Below are 16,748 nucleotides of genomic sequence, written 5' to 3' on the forward strand. Positions count from 1 at the left end.
AGTGTGAGGCAGAGCAGTAATAAGCTGGCAGTGCCGTACCAGCACCACCAAGCATATTACGAGTTTCCTCAGTGCCAGTCTTTTCATGGCAGTGAGCCCACCATGAAAAGGCTGGCAATGGGGAAACCCCTGGTGCCTCAGGTCATAGAGATTCATGCAGGGGGGCACATGTACATGCAACCCCTTTTCTGCATAGTATGGACTGCAGAGTTCATACTGTGAAGGAACAGGCTTTGGCACTCCCATTGGACCGCCCTCCAGATGAGAAAACTCGTAATCTGGCTGGCGACCGGCGGTGGACTACGGCGTTGTGGGAGTGGAGCGGTGGCATGGAGGCCCTGTTCCCACACTGCCATAGTCATAATCAGGCCCTTAATGTCACCCTGCCTATGCACAATGAATGTGACCTTGTGTAATGTAACTAACGCTCAGGTTAAGCGTTGCAGTACCTTCAGGTTGAGTTCACACTATATAAAACAGCAGAAAAATGCCAGATGAGGAAAAAACAAAGCCTTAGCAAACAAAAGACAAATAGATTCCCATTCCTGGTTGATTCAAACAAACTGAAACCATAAACCTGAATAAATTGCTGCTTCCCAGTTTAAATTATTTGATCCCAGCCAAAAACTTTATTGAAAGTATTTTCAAATATGTGAGTTCAGAATACTAGTTGTACAAAAATCTATTGTGCTTGATTTAACAGACTATATTTTTGCCCTATAATAACCTAGGGAATGTACAGTGTTTACATGACAATTGTCTTGCCTCTTGGTGCGCTAATGGTTCATGTCTAAAAACTATCACTTTGAATAAGCACTTCTCGGTGCAGTGATATAATGTGATTTCATAATGTCAAACCTTCACATGTAAAGGCAATAGGCTTTCTTGATGTTTGAAGCAGCTTCATCATATTTTACCTGATGTTTGATGTGTGATTGACATAGCAAACACTTTCAGGGCTCGGCTCGTGCACAGGCTCTAAGATCCGAGCCAGACCCTCTGGTCTGCCTCTCCCTGGAAATCTGTTGGCTGGCCCACCTCTATATCTTCGTGCCCAGAATTATCGGTCCGCAGAGTCTGGACCCAATAATTCTGGGCCCATGACTACTGGAGACTTGTGCAGACCTGCATGGTTGTGCCAGCTGCTGTGCTCTCAGTGGCGGCTCATCCCCAATGGCGGAGGAGCGTCTCCCCACTGCCTGGCTCAGAGCCAGTAAATGAAAAATAAAACAATGTCATCTTTTTATTTTTCATTTCCAGGCTCTGAGCCAGCTTGTGTGGTGAGGGGCGGGGCATGGGGAGGAGGTGTGCTGCGTGCAGTCCTTAAGTGCGCATGTGTGTTTGGCCGGCCGTCTCAGTCCGAACAAAACACACATGCGCACTTTGGTTTCTCCAGCTGGGTTGCTTTGAGCTGCCAGGCTGGAGAAACCCCCACGGACTCGCTAGTCTCAGCGTTGTGTCTTTCCAGCCTGCTCAGACCAATCCCCGTGCTGCTCGTGAGAGCAGCAAGAGGATTGCAGGGAGTCCATGATGTCGCCCCAGTGCTTACTGGAACCCGGAAGGACCAGGCCGAGCGCGATGCGGGAGGTGGGCAGCAGCTCTAGTTAAGTGTTTAGTTTAGAAAAAAAATATTATAACCCCCCCACGTGTTCCCCCTCCCGCACTCCCCTACCCCATCCACCTGCCCATCACTTCTTTATTGTGGCGGCTGCCACTGTGTGCCCTGCTCCTGTCTGCACATATACAGCAGCATGGGAGAGCAGAGAAGCTGAAGTTACAGGAGCTCTGCCATCCTGCTACTCCCCACCCCCTGATCACTCTCCCACGACCAAGAGAGAACATTCCCTACACATTTACCACCTGCTTGAAACAAGTGGTAAATGTGTGTTTATTAGGCCTGTTATTTTCCTTGGAAGAGGGAAAACAAATGGAATGGGGCCAAATATTCCTGCTTGTTATTCCCCATTCAGGTGGAAAACACTCACACTCCCTGCTAATTCACAGAGAGATACAAGCCTGCATCCTTACTTATTGCCTTGATATCTCTCTGTGTAGTGTTCGACTGGAATTTCAAACAATTTCGCACCGCCAGCTGGAAAGCGCTTTTTTTTAGTTTCTACTTCAAAATGAACTCTGAGAGGCAAAGGCTCCAGCAATATTGGAATCAGTGGATTTTATTATTCAATTATCAATTCGAAAGAACTTGGATATGTGTAGGGAATATTCTGTTTGGAGTGTTTGAAATTAATTCAAATGTTACTCCTGCCATATGTCACCAGCTGTGGACATGTCCATTTTCACCCGCCTGTGAAATCCATTGAGGGAGGCAGAGTGTTGCCGCCATCGCCCTCTCAACAGGGGTGTTTTTAACGTGAAACTTTTGTCCCACCTGACTGTTTTAAGTGCAGGCCGGTTGAAAGCAGGGCCACCCTGGTTGGGTTATGGGGAATGGGTCTTCATAAAGCATACCCAAGATGTTGTCTCGGGCCTTAAGTGAGATCTCTAGGAGGAACACAGGGTTGTGCCACCCTCCACACAACTATTCGTAAATTACTAGTATGTGGGCCGCCCAGTAGTATATGCACATTTCAGCCATGCCTCTCCCCCAGTCATAGGGGAGTGAACACATTTGCCGAAGGCTAGACTGGTGACAGGAAAGATTGCATCTTGACCATGGTGTGTTGAAACCAGGGCTTGGGTATCAGGAGCTGGAAGTTTTAAAGGACAGACACCATTCAGGCCAATGCGATCATTTTTAAAAGGTCTACCCTACTGAGAACATTGAGAGAGAGTTTTGCCCACGTATTAACATCTGCAGTGAGCTTATCTGCCAAAGATTCGAGATTGAGGGTCCAGGTTAGCTTGGGCTCTGAAGTTATATGGATTCTAAGATACTGAAAACAGTCTGCAATTCACCAGTTGTTACTGCCAGTCTATTGAATCCCTACCACTCTTCAGAGGAACCAGCAGTAATTTAGATGGATTAACGTGTACACCAGATGTCAGTGCATAGAGGAACAGCATCTGGAATAATCTTGGGCCCGTGAGGGAAGGCTGAGAAATAAACAAAAGGCCATCATCCACGCAGAGTGCAATTCGGTCTTCCGTTGCACCATCTCCCAATGAAAGCCCCATATTTGTGCATCAAATGAGATGGCCAATGGGAATGAGAAGATAAGATAATGGGCAGCATTGTGGAGTACCTTGTCCTATCGGAAATGGGGAAGATAGAGAGCCAGTATAGCTTACCTGGGCCCCATGGACTTGAGTAGAGTAGCCAGATATATTAACGGAATTTAAGTCCAATTCCTGTTTTCACCAGCATTTCGTCAATAAAGGTCCAGTTCACAGAGTCAAATGCTTTTTCAAAGTCTATAAGTAGGGGATGTTAGGATCTTCTGGATCGGCAAGGTGTGTGAGGCCACTTGGACTATGTGAATGCAGGGTCTAGTGCTCAGGTAGGGTATGAACCCACATTGATCGGGGTGGACTAATTGGGGCAGCCTTGTGAGAAGCCATTTGGCTAAAACCTTGGCACAGAGTTTAAACTCACAGTTGACAAAAGAGATTAGTCTATAGTACCTGTGTCGATCGATGGGACGGTTCGGTTTAGGTAGAATCACCATGGTTGTTAGGTCGAGTTCCGGTGGGAAGTGTGATTTTGAAATAGCTTCCTGAAACTTGTCCAGAAGACGGGAAATCAGGAGGGTCTGAAAAAAGCAATAGTATTCCACAAGAAACCCATCTGGACCCAGAGTTTTACCAGAGTTCACATCCTGACTAGTAGAGCCAATTTCCTCTTGCATGAGGGGAAGATCTAAGTCAGCGCGGTCTCTAGCCAACACCCTCGGCATTGGGAAGTCTGCAATCAGTGGGGTGGAGGCCTCTCGGGGAGGCTGCTCCCGTGGTGGAAAGTCTGCAATCAGTGGAGTGGAGGCCTCTCTTGGAGGCTGCTTCCGGGGTACATAGAGCACTCAGTATAAGTTGGCAAATGGCTCTACGATGTATAGTTCTATAAAAGTGCGTAGAGAAAGGATAAAAGTTGTGCAATCAAAAGAATGGTAAAAAGGGGAATGCTGTGGTAGATGGGGGGGGGGAATATAAGAAGAGGAAGGCAGGTCTTGAATGAGAAGCAAGTAATGAGAATGAAAATAAAGTCAGCCAGTGGCATAACACAAAATTATGCCCCCCCCCACATAATGTGACGAGAGGCACCCAAGTCACCCAAATTGCACAGATAATCATTGCCCTTGGACTGAATAGGGCCCCTTTGAACGATTAGGGACCCCTTGTAGGATTGTGTTGCAGCCCTGAAGACAACCAAGGTTAGGCAATGGAAAGGCTGTAAGCCCAAGTTCACAATATGCTTGTGCTGCCTGGTAGGCGAGTCAGCATTGGAGGAAGCAGTGTGCTTAGCCAAATGCATAATTTGTGATCCACCTAGCAATATTTGTAATCCATCTAGCAATATTCATGATCCACCTAGCAATCAGACTATGCCCTACCAGTGTTGCTTTGGAGAAGCAATTTAATGTGTACACCTTGACACTGGGTTCTGGATTTAATCTACAGTCAAGACTTGTTTGTAGAATATTTCTGCCTGAGTCTCTAGAGATATAAAACTAAAAGCTCTCCTTGGAATAATGACAGAGGGAACCATTTTTTAAGGCCGTAAATCAACTGGGCTACTTCGAAAGACTATGGAAACAAGATACATTAAAAATAGCTAGCACTGTGAGTAGTCTACAGTACCACCTGTCCACAGTACCATTAGGGTTTCAATTATGACGAAGTACTTATCTATAGACTGGAAAGACATTAGCCAGGCCGGCTTTAGAGCGGTTGGCAACAATCATTTTTGCCCCCATGTACACCTCCTTGGCTTTCCTAATGACCACCAGGCAAAAGTGCCCCTCATCTCTCCATAGCCACTCACTCACATACATTTCATCTGTTTTAAAGCTCTGATAAAGATTGGCATTACTAATAGGATTGTATATCTACCCAAACAAACACTTTTCAGTAACATTAGGAATAGATAAAAGACTAGGGGAAAAAAAAAACGTCCTAACCTATTTTATTTGCATGCAGCTGTTTGATGACCGGTCGTAACAGTCACTGTTCTATATTATGGTTGTATCTTGTGAACTGCGGTGACAAAACGATCTCTGTGACAAAAGCAGTAATCCACTCCGCTATCCACATGAAATGCAGATCTGTGATCTGCACAGTACGGGTTCTTTGCTGCAGGCATAGTAATCCTCTATGCTACTTTATAGAGTCAAAACTGCCCCTAAACAAAACTCTCATCTCTCTCTCTAGCAGGAACATTAATCACAAGAGTTAACTTGACATTTTTATCACTGCCTGAAAACTGGACACTGGAGGTGTTTTCACAAGTAATTGCTAAACAGAGCGCCCCTATCTGAGGTCAATGGCCTTGCCCCAGTTGAGCGCCCAGTGCCGGCGCACCACTCCCGCTGCCCTAAAGCTCTCCTTGAGGCAGGTACCAAGACTGACAGTCTGCAGAGCACAGGCTTACATTTCCTGTGCTGGATCGATGTTGCATATGTTGCCAGACACTTCAGCGTGACCCTACACATGTGTGTGATACGCCGCCCTCCTTTGAAACAACAAAGACGGCCATTTCCACAGCACACATTTCAAAAACTGAAGCCACATTTTAGAAACGAATTTCATTTAAACAAGGTTACCACGTGCTGAATAAATAGACAGCTACATATTCGTGGCTTATTTCCCGGACTGCTCACAAAAGAAAAATACGTTTAGACTTTATATTTTATTAGGAAGCGCAAATATAAAAGTGTCTGACATGCTGGATAAAACGCTTTGGGTTTTAACTCTCTTGCTGTTTTTATGCAGGAATATGTGTTTTGATGAACTGTGAAGACATATGCATGCAATTAAAATGTAACACTGCCATTAAGCTATGCAGTGCCATTAAAGATGCTTATTCCTCCTGAGGGACTGCTCCTGCGGCACACTTACCGCATATCCCGGGGCACAGAAGCACTTGCCGGACACCCCGTCACAGTCGGCCCCGTTCTGGCAGGAGCAGATGCGGTGGCACCCTTCCCCGTAGTACCCGGGGGAGCAGGTCTCATCACAGTACAGGCCGGACCAGCCCGCCCGACAGGTGCACTCTCCGGACAAGGGGTGGCAGCTGCAAGAGAAGAAAGAGGCAAATGTTCCGTGACAATAATAGACAATAATACAAGACAGTTCCCGCCCTATCGGTGACAGTGGATCACTTAAGTCCCCCCAGGCATATCATGATCGTGTGACGAGTATTCTCTGCAAATAAGTGATTTCTCCCCAAAGTTTGTGAAGTTTATAAGTAGGTCTGAAGGAGTAAAGCCCAAATATACAAACCCTTTTCTTCTGCAAAAAACATGTCCTGCAAGTGAAGTTGAGCAAAAGGGAACAGCCTGTTAAAACAGCAGCTGGGCAAAATGTTTGCCAGCTTTGGCCACATTCAAAGGAGGTGTTTGAAACTTTGCCCACCCATCCCTCTGATCTCCATGTGCGCAGGGGTTCCCTGCTTTGGTCCTTCTTGAGGAATCCCTTGCTGCTTACAGGCCAGGCCGCGCCAGAGTAAGGACGTTCAAGGACATTCGATTGCACACATATCAGAAAGACAGACAAGACGAAGTCGCCCATGACACTACCCTCTCAATAACCTCTGCTTGTCACAACATGTTTTTGTTAGTTCTGTATGCCGCAGTGACTGCCGGGAATTCTTCCTGCCCAGGTATCTGTGCAAGATACTCCTCTGCTTATCAGCTGGGAAACATGTTCAAATAAAAATGGCAAATTTGTGATAAAAGTGTGCCTTTATGAGGGTGCATCCGCCAAAAAGGGTGGATATCCCGTCCTCTCTAATTATAGTGTATGCCATCAATACATCCTAAATCGGGTGGGTTTGGAAAACTGCCAATCACTAACCCCCAGAGCTCTGGCATTTACCACTAGAACATTCCTGGATAAACGTAATATGTGCCAGTAAAATGTACCACTTATCCATCGCTGCAGCGACTGGGGAGTAAAGTAAAGTAAAGTCCACATTTGTAAAGCGCACAATCACCCGTAAGGGTCTCTAGGCGCTGGGGGCCGTCGGGAAGATTAAGCGAGCTATTGCCCAGAGTCACATGGTGCTGGGCTAACCTGCCGCCGGAGAGTGACTTCAATGCGCCCGCCCGAGCCTTGACATACATTTGATAGCATACTGTCCCCAATGCACAGAAAAATAAACTTTCTGCCACCTCCTGTGCATGCGCTGCAGCTCTGGACTGCCAAAGGAAGCCACTTCTGTGTGTGTGTATATCCCATACCATGCTATGGCTGCCATGTATGCACTGCCTGCCACAGGGATTAATGCCACTTCGAATTCCTACTATATCCCCATCCACAGCATGTGTAGACTAATTAAAAGTACACATCTGTGCACACGCCAGGGCTCTCTGGATGCTTCTGCCCCCCTCACTTGCACGTCCTGCCTTAACTCTAAGTCACAGTTCCCGGGTTTGAAACTGGAGAGAGGCTTTGGCACATTCGTCTCCCCCCGCATCCGTGTCCTCGGGCTGACTTTTGGTGCCAGGTTTGCACAACATTCGCTGTGGCCTGGGGCTACATCATTAACCACGAATTAAAAACTGCAGAGGGAACACAGCCGGAGGGGACGGTCGCCATGGCCTTTGTCATGCAGATTTTCCACTCACAACATTTTTGGATTCCCCCTCCTATGGGTGATATAAAACAAATTAATTATACTATATTATATTCTCTGTCTACAGATATTCTGGTATTCCTTTCATGAAGTTGCTGGGGTCTCCTGAATTGTTGAAATTCGACTCAATTTTTATGTTAAAATCCAGCATGTAAGAGCAGACATGCCGCCTATTTTTAGCTGCAGTTCGGACCTCGGCCCACACCAACTCCAGGCGGTTTATAGGACTGATTCAAAACACGGTTTAAAGCAGGCCCTTGCGGTAAGATAGCTCAGCGTACTAATGCACCACGCACTACAGAGATCGGAAGGCTGTATACTCTCACCCACCTTGATAAACACCATCCCTCGATATAGGCATTGATATGTGCTAAAGGTGCACTTAAAGTTTATCAATATATTCCACCGCTGTGCAAACTACGTCACTGGAGTCCACTCTGCAACAAGCTGTGACCTGACAGTCTCCGTCAGTACACAACACAACCAGGAGTACAACCGTCATCAGGGGCGACTCCACTGCAATGGCGGCGGAGCGTCGCCCACTGGCTCAGAGCCAGCGGCTAAAAAATAAAACTATATTAGATTATCGTTTTATTTTCAAGCATCTGGCTCAGCCAGCGTGTGCAGGGAGAGGCGGGGCCGCAGCATGGGAGGGGGAGGAGTGCTATGAGCACTCTCTAAGTGTCCATGTGTGTTTGGCCGGATGTCTCAGGCTGGCCAAACACACTTGTGCACTTAGGTTTTTCTAACCTAGCTGTATTGAACAGCCGGGCTGGAGAAACCCCACAGACTCCCTGACTTGAGCGAAGCGTCTTTTCAGCCCGCTCAGGCCAATCCCCACGCTGCTTCCAGCATGAGAGCAGCGTGGGGATTGGACAGGAAGTCTGTGACATGGTCCCAGTGTCTGCTGGGACAAGGAAGAACCAACACGAAGGCGCAACGCGGGAGGCGGCTGGCAGTAGGTAAGTTTAACTTTTTCATTTTTTTAATTATTTTAAAACTCCCCCGTGCTCTCCCTCCGGCGGAGCTCCCCGCCCTGCCCCCGCTCCACCACTTTTTCAATGTGGCAGCTGCCACTGACCATCATGATATGGCAGTCACACCCAACTTTTTTCCTACCACATAAACCACCACCGACAATTCATTTGTGTGGATGAATGAATATGCTAACATAACTCCACAAACTAAATTGTCTCAAGTCACTTGATGGTAGGAGGGTTTAATGTACAAGGCATTGAAAATGGTTGAACTAGTTACTAATGGTGACATGCTTGTCTCCGGAAGGTATATTTTTACTCAGTAGCCGCTGCTACTGAACAGGGGTGGTGAGGCATGGGGAATGGGGGGAAGTGGATGAGGGAGCAGAAGGGGGAAATAAAAAAATAAATAAAAACACTTACCTTGGTGCCACCGGCATCCACCTCTCCTCCGATGTTTTCTCCGCACCGCAACAGGAAACACACAGCCTCCCAGAATTCCCTGGCCAATCAATGAATGGTCCAAGCGCCGTGGGTCGGCACTCACAGGGGGACAGGGAGGCTGTGCGCGTTCCCTAACACGCTGTGTAATGCAGCCTGGTGGGGAACATGCAAAGTGCGCAGGATGAATTGGCCGGCCCAAGAGAGCCAACCAAACCGTCCTGCACACTTTAGAATGTGCCTAACACTCTTCCCCCTGGCCCCTGCTCTGGCCAGCCCAGCCCCACCCCTCGTCACCTAAACAGGAAGGAAAACTAAAATGATAATAACATTAGTTATTATCATTTTAGTTTTTCTTTTTAAACTGCTCCCAGAGCAGTGGGACAACACTCCTCTGGCTTAGCGGAGGAGCCGCCGCTAGTCTGACTGACGTTTCCCATAGACAGGGGCTGCTTACAGCAAACTGCATTGCTTCTTTCGAGCTGCAGTAAGTTCTCGGCATCAGGCCCAGGGATATTTATGGAAGATCCGTATGAACTACAACATTTTTTTTTTACATTGTGCAATTTATGTGCCTGAAAATCACTCCTACACATATCGTTATACGAAAAGTGAAATTGTAGTATGAGGGTGCGTCACAGTAGTGACGTAGCCTTCTTTACTTTACTCTCAGAGACGAGAACTCTTCCCATTACACCTGCTCTAGTATTTTTGATCTCGTACCACACAAGTAGCCTGTCTGGTTTCAGAGCTGATTTTGATAGCTTCCTATTTTCTTGGTTTCATAGTTTTTGTCTGCTCATTTTCCGTTGGTCTTTGTTTTGTTAGCATCTCAGGGCCGGCTTTAGCGCTGGTGGCGCCTGGTGCGGCAAATTTGTTTGGCGCCCCTCCCTCAATGACCTCCTTCTTCGCAGATTCCCTCACTACAACCCTCCAACAGTGCCCCTCATCTCTCTATAGCCTCTCTCTCAAATGTATTTAATTTGTTTTATGACGCTGCTCATACCAGTGTAACACTTTACATCACACATAAACTATACAGAGACAATAAATCATATGTGTGTAAACCAATCTCTAGGAAACGTTACATAAAACATTGACGAATACAATATGTCATCCATACTAGTAGGCAGTATATTTTAAAAGTGTTTAGTCTGAAGAAGCACAACGTTAAAAGTTAACACATACCATAGTAGTTGGGGTTGTCTTCGGTTATAGGAATGTATTTCTATCCAAACCAACCCTTTTTTAGCAACATTAGGATAATCAAAGGCTGGGAAAAAACATAACTTTCGAACCTAGACCATGCAGTTTGCATGCAACTCTATAACGACAGTTCTTAGGTACCATATTAGGATTGAAGCCTATGTACTGCAAGTAAAAATAAGGCTATCTGTGACAAAAAACAGTATCCCACTAAGCCATGGGTACTCACAAACTTTCTCTCGGGGGCCGAATTTACAGTGTGGTTTGTGGCCGAGGGCCGCACCGGTGGAGGGGGGATCAGTGGGGGAGGGGGAAGGGGCTGGAAAGAAAAAAACTGACCATGAAGTTGAACACAGGCCCCTGCGTCGGACGCGTTCATCCACTGAGCCAACAGACCAGCATACACACACATCTCTCTTTCTCTCTCTCTCTCTCCCTCTCCCTACCTCTTCCTCCCTCTCTCTTTCTCCCTCCTTCTATCTCTCTCTCTGTCTCCCTCCTTCTATCTCTCTCTCTGTCTCCCTCCTTCCCTTTCTCTAGATCTCCCTCTGTCTCTCTCTGTCTCACCTCTCTTTCTCTCTCTGTCTGTCTCCCTCCCTCTCTTTCCTTCCTTCTCTCTGTCTCCCTCCATCATTCTCCCTCTATCTGTGTCCCACTGTCCATCTCCCTCTGTCTGTCTCCCTCCCTCCCTCTGTTGTCTCCCTCCCTCCCTCTGTCTCCCTCCCTCCCTCCCTCTGTCCCCATCCCTCCCTCCCTGTCCCCCTCCCTCCCTCTGTCTGTCTGTCTGTCTCCCTCCCTCTGTCTGTCTCCCTCCCTGTCTCTCTGTCTCCCTCCCTCCCTCCCTCTGTCTGCCTGTCTGTCTCCCTCCCTCCCTCTGTCTGTCACCCTCCCTCCCTCCCTGTCTGTCTCCCTCCCTCCCTCTGTCTGTCTCCCTCCCTCCCTCCCTCTGTCTGTCTCCTTCCTCCTGTCTGTCTCCCTCTGTCTGTCTCCCTCTGTCTGTCTGTCTCCCTCTGTCTGTCTCCCTCTGTCTGTCTGTCTCCCTCCCTCTGTCTGTCTGCCTACCTCCCTCCGTCTGTCTGCCTTCCTCCCTCTGTCTGTCTCCCTCCCTCTGTCTGTCTCCCTCCCTCCCTCTGTCTCCTTCCCTCTGTCTGTCACCCTCCATATGTCTGTCACACTCCATCTGTCTGTCACCCTCCATCTTTCTGTCTCCCTCCCTCTTTCCCTCTGCCTGTCTGTCTGTCTTCCTCTGTCTGTCTCCCTCTGTCTGCCTCTCTCTCTCTGTCTCTCTCTCTGTCTGTCTCTATCGCTGTCTGTCTCTATCGCTGTCTGTCTCTATCGCTGTCTATCTCTACCTCTATCTGTCTCTGCCTCTATCTGTCTCTGCCTCTATCTGTCTCTGTCTGTTCCTGTCTCTGACCCTATCCAGCTCAGTCTGCCCCTGTCTCTATCTGTCTCTGTCTCTATATGTCTTTATCTGTCTCTATCTCTATCTGTCTCACCTCACCCGGCTCTCACTCCCTGCTGCCCTCTGTCACCTCACCCGGCTCTCACTCCCTGCTGCCCTCCGTCACCTCACCCGGCTCTCACTCCCTGCTGCCCTCCGTCACCTCACCCGGCTCTCACTCCCTGCTGCCCTCCGTCACCTCACCCGGCTCTCACTCCCTGCTGCCCTCCGTCACCTCATCCGGCTCTCACTCACTGCTACCCTCCCACCTCCCACACCCGGGCTCTCACTCCATGCTCTGCCCTCCCACCTCACAGGGCTCTCACTCCCTGCTCTGCCCTCCCACCTCACAGGGCTCTCACTCCCTGCTCTACCCTCCCACCTCACAGGGCTCTCACTCCCTGCTGCCCTCCCACCTCACCCGGCTCTCAATCCCTGCTCTGCCCTCCCACCTCACAGGGCTCTCACTCCCTGCTCTGCCCTCCCACCTCACAGGGCTCTCACTCCCTGCTCTGCCCTCCCACTTCACAGGACTCTCACTCCCTGCTCTGCCCTCTCACCTCACAGGGTTCTCACTCCCTGCTCTGCCCTCCCACCTCCCTCACCCGGGCTCGAACTCCCTGCTCTGCCCTCCAACCTCACAGGGCTCTCACTCCCTGCTCTACCCTCCCCCCTCACCCGGCTCGCACTCCCTGCTGCCCTCCCACCTCCCACCTCCCTCCTCCCTCACCCGGGCTCTCACTCCCTGCTCTGCTCTCACAGAGTTTTCACTCCCTTCTCTGCCCTCCCACCTCACCTGGCTCTCGCTCCCTGCTGCCCTCCCACCTCCCTCACCTGGCTCTCACTCCCTGCTCTGCCCTCCCACCTCCCTCACCGGCTCTCAGTTCCTGCTGTCCTCTCCTCCTCCCCCCCCCCCCCCGTAACCCCACCGCCCGCTCCCCTGTGTGTCAGCCTGGGCTGACACAGCCTCCTGGGCACCCCAGTACTTCACAGACCATTTGTTTGTTAATGAGGCTTTGTTTACCTCTTAGCGCCCCTGAAGCTCCACTCTTGACTGTGGCTGGAATCGCCCGGCCCCCACAGAGTAGTCTCTCTGATTCCGCACTGCTGCTACCAGAGGTGTTTGCTGAAGTTTAAAAAAGAACACAGGTGCGATGTCTCAAGCTCCGTGGGCAGCCACTGAAGGCTTGCCGGGCCGCTACTGGCCCGCAGGCCGTACTTTGAGTACCTGTGCACTAAGCTATCCACATAAATAAAGTTATGTGATGTGCATGTTACATGTTCTTTGTAGTAGGCATAATAATCCTGTGAAAGAAACTGCCACTGAAAAATCTGCTCTCTCTCCAGCAGGGGTATTTATAAGCAGCATTATCCTGACATTTTTATTGATGCCTGAAACCTGCTGGACATACAAGGACTCCTGCAGCAGGTGCTTTTAAATTGATAAGTTATTTTCTAACACAATGCACCCCGAACTCAGCGCCAGGTATGGCTGGATGGGTTGCACCACCCTAAAGTCGGCCCTGGTTGCGAGGGCTCGGGAGTTATGTGCAGGCATCAGGAGTTTTGGCCTCAATGTAACTAGTTTTAACCTTCCAAATAATGCAACTCTCTGATTGCAAAATACATATTGTGGCTTTACCATAAACATAGAGAGACTTGAAACCTGCCCATTGCTCACAATTGTTTGCCTTTACTGTCACTCTCATTTGCCTGCTTCTTATTCACTTGCTTGCTTTCTCCATCTTGTCTGTCCCTCCCTTGAAGGATTAACAATTCATTTATGTCCTTCTGCTGCTCACTTTATGGGAACAGCTTTTTCTTTTGCCTGTAGCATTCCACGAGAGTGCATGTATCAAAAACACAACAAAGATCCCAGTCCAATTGATAAAAATAGAGAACATTTTAATAAGTAAAATGGCACCAAAATGGCAAAATCCAATAAGAACTAGAGATATGAATTTTCGAAAGATTATGGAGAAAATAGCACCAAGGAGCCCAAAGTAACAATTGTAGTCATGGCAGACCAGGACCTAGGTGTAGTTTGAGACCGACTGCCATGGATCGCGGGGTCAGATACACCAAGTAGATTGGCCCCAGTAGGGCCTGTAAATAGTGAAGTTCAAAGAAGTTTCTAAATCCCAATCTGAAAATGGACTTTGTTGTTTCTCTGAAGAAAACTCCTTCTTTTCACAGGACAAAGTCCGACTCCCTGGAACTGCCTGTCAGATACATTTCGTGGTTTGTCCTTCTGAAGCTCTGGAGCCCTGGAGCAAAAGTTTTGAAAAAGGTCCCAATCTTCTTCTGGTGCCCAAACAACCACAGTAGTACACTCCCAAGGCCCCCAGGATCTCAGGGGGAGCACTTAATGACTCTCAGGGTGTCTGGCAGTAGGCATCAGCAAAGTCCAGTCCAGCTCCAGTTGACACTTCTGAGCTGGGATGCTTCACAGGAATGTTATCTTCAACTTCTTTATGTTACTTTAGTCACATCCCGGATCAGCCTTGTGATCCTTGGACATCTTTCTGTCCTTGGCTTCCTAGTGGAAGGGGCTCCAATTTCCTGATGTACCTCTCAGAGGTCAAAGATGCCAAGAGCAGCAGGTTCAGTCTGCCCGGTATTGTTTCTCAAGTCCAGCAGTGGTCTGAGGAAGGCTGGGTGAGCGTGGTGCACGTCCAGCTTTGTAGGCTTCACCAGCCTGTGGGTAGGGGACAGCCTAAGACACTCCTAATTCCTCTCTGAAAATTGCAGTAAAAGTTCCCAGGCCCTCACTTACCTCCGTTTGTGGTAATATCTGTTTGCTTTACTGCAGACAGCCTCAAAATGGAATGTGTCTGGGAATTTTCAAGATGGTGAAAGTCTTAGACTGCATTAAACTTGGGCTCTGAGGGACGGGGGTGTTTGGTAAACTACTATGGCAATCCTTGTGTCTCCTACATCTAACAATAAAAACCAGTTTGAAGCAGGCACCTTGCCCAAAACAAACCCAGAGACAGCAGGATGCATGTAAGACGGAGGCATGGTCCATCAGTATCCAGATAGGCCATACACAAGAATTGGCCTAGCATCCTGTTTGCTATCTTTGAACTTTAACATGCATTTCAAATAGACCTGTCATAAAGCATCTGATACTGGGGTATCAACAGGAGAGGCACCTCCCCCTCCCGCAACCCTGCATATTCTATTGAGCTCAGAGGAGTCATCTCTGCCCAATCAGGTCGGCCACTAGTATGCGCCCTGGAGGAATTTCATGCTTAAGTCACATCTCATTCAACACTGATCGCTGACTTGGTGTAATAACAGGGCTAATGTAAATTAGCTGTCTGAAAGCTCAGGCAGGGAAATGGTTATTTTCTAAAAGTTACTTTCAATTAATATTTAATAAAAATCAGAGTTCGTCATTGAACTGGATTTTAAAAACTATTAAAAATAGTGGTTTCATTCTTTTTTTTAGGTGGTTCCTTTTACTAGTATCATTATTTTAATTGCACCCTTGGTTTTCTACAAAGTATAGCAAGGCCTGCCACAGTGAAAATTATTTTATGAGCCTTGCCACTTTAGGGACATGCGTTAATATTAATTTAATACCACAATAAACAATGTACCTTACCAGGAATTACATCACTTATCATTCACATCAATAAAAAACACATTCACTAGAACAAAAACGTAAAAAAATAAAACAATTTGTATCAGACACTGGCATATAAGGAGCATATGCTAATGCACAATGAAGCATCATGGCCATAAAAACAAACTGAACAATAATATCCACAATTTCAGATGCTGTCACAAAATACAAATACCATCTCACACAAAGAAACAGTTGCACAATTTCCATTTCAGTTCACTGTCATTTCAGGTACTTAGTCACACAAAACTCTCTCACACTCATAGATAATTGTGCGTACGCCAGCTACATCCTCATGCTGTGTGAAATGTGAATGATCACTGGGGGATGTTTAAAACCAATGTAACCTTTGTAGTTTTGTGTATATGTGGGAAGGGCGTGAGTTCGAAGACCAAGGTCTATACTTTGCACACACCCACACCAGCTTGGCTGGTGTGTTTGCTTCTATTTTCAGGAACATTTGAGTCTGTGTGTTTTTTATAGTAATATTACTGTTGTGTGTGTATGCGGAGGGGTGAGAGCCTGGAAGACACACTGCTGAAATGGTTCAAGGCCAAGAAAAGCTCCCGTATTGGTCCATCCCCCTGCCAGGGCTGGATTACTCAGAAGAGCACAAGACTGGATTGTCACATGGCCCTGCTGATGGACTTTCAGTTTAACTCGGAGAACAGATATTCCCATTTGGTTTACTGTGAAAAATTCATATTGTGTCTGGAGCAACGCAATGTAGGCTCCACCCTTATACGTCACTAAGGCGCAACGTTCATGTGCACCTGACAATATAAGTAGTGCGCCTTAGCTTTAATTACATGAAAAGAATAATTTAACTGGCTTACTGATATGTATTTATTGTAGACACTAGAGATTTATAAACGTATGTGAGTTAAAATTTCGTTAAACAGTGAAGACGTAGTTCTCAGTCACATTTGACATTGTTTCCTGTTATACTGCATCTACTAACAGGCAATTCATATGTAATCATGAACCAAATTATTCACGCTGGTATTTATTCTGAAGTTACAGGTGCATGTATAATCATGTATACAAAATGCACATTGAAATACTTAGTTAAATATAGCTTGACTAAAGGCCTTAACTTTGAAATGTATGTTGCTTGCTTTGCCTGTTCTTTCTTTTGCAGATGTGTTCTCATGATTTCATAGCTAGAGAAAGGAGTATGGTTGTATTATTGAAAGTGTGGCATGAGAAGAGAAATCTTGGCAAAGACCTGAAGAACTAACGGGCAGAAGAGGCCTCCTATTTATCGTGTATCAGGAACAAAAAGATGCTCAAGTTTGCAGA

General features: G+C 47.4%; 1 protein-coding gene across 2 annotated transcripts in view; it reads right to left on the bottom strand.

The window, feature by feature from the left end:
- MEGF11 (multiple EGF like domains 11) overlaps window positions 1-16,748 on the bottom strand; it is a 1,491,879-nt gene that overhangs the window by 674,826 nt on the left and 800,305 nt on the right. For both annotated transcript variants that reach the window (XM_078683026.1, XM_078683027.1), the window contains exon 8: window positions 6,010-6,184. In XM_078683026.1, coding sequence (XP_078539152.1) covers window positions 6,010-6,184 — 175 coding nt within the window. The remainder of the gene's footprint in view (window positions 1-6,009; window positions 6,185-16,748) is intronic.

The sequence above is a fragment of the Lissotriton helveticus genome, chromosome 3_1, assembly GCF_964261635.1.
Source record: "Lissotriton helveticus chromosome 3_1, aLisHel1.1, whole genome shotgun sequence".
Lineage (NCBI taxonomy): Eukaryota > Metazoa > Chordata > Amphibia > Caudata > Salamandridae > Lissotriton > Lissotriton helveticus.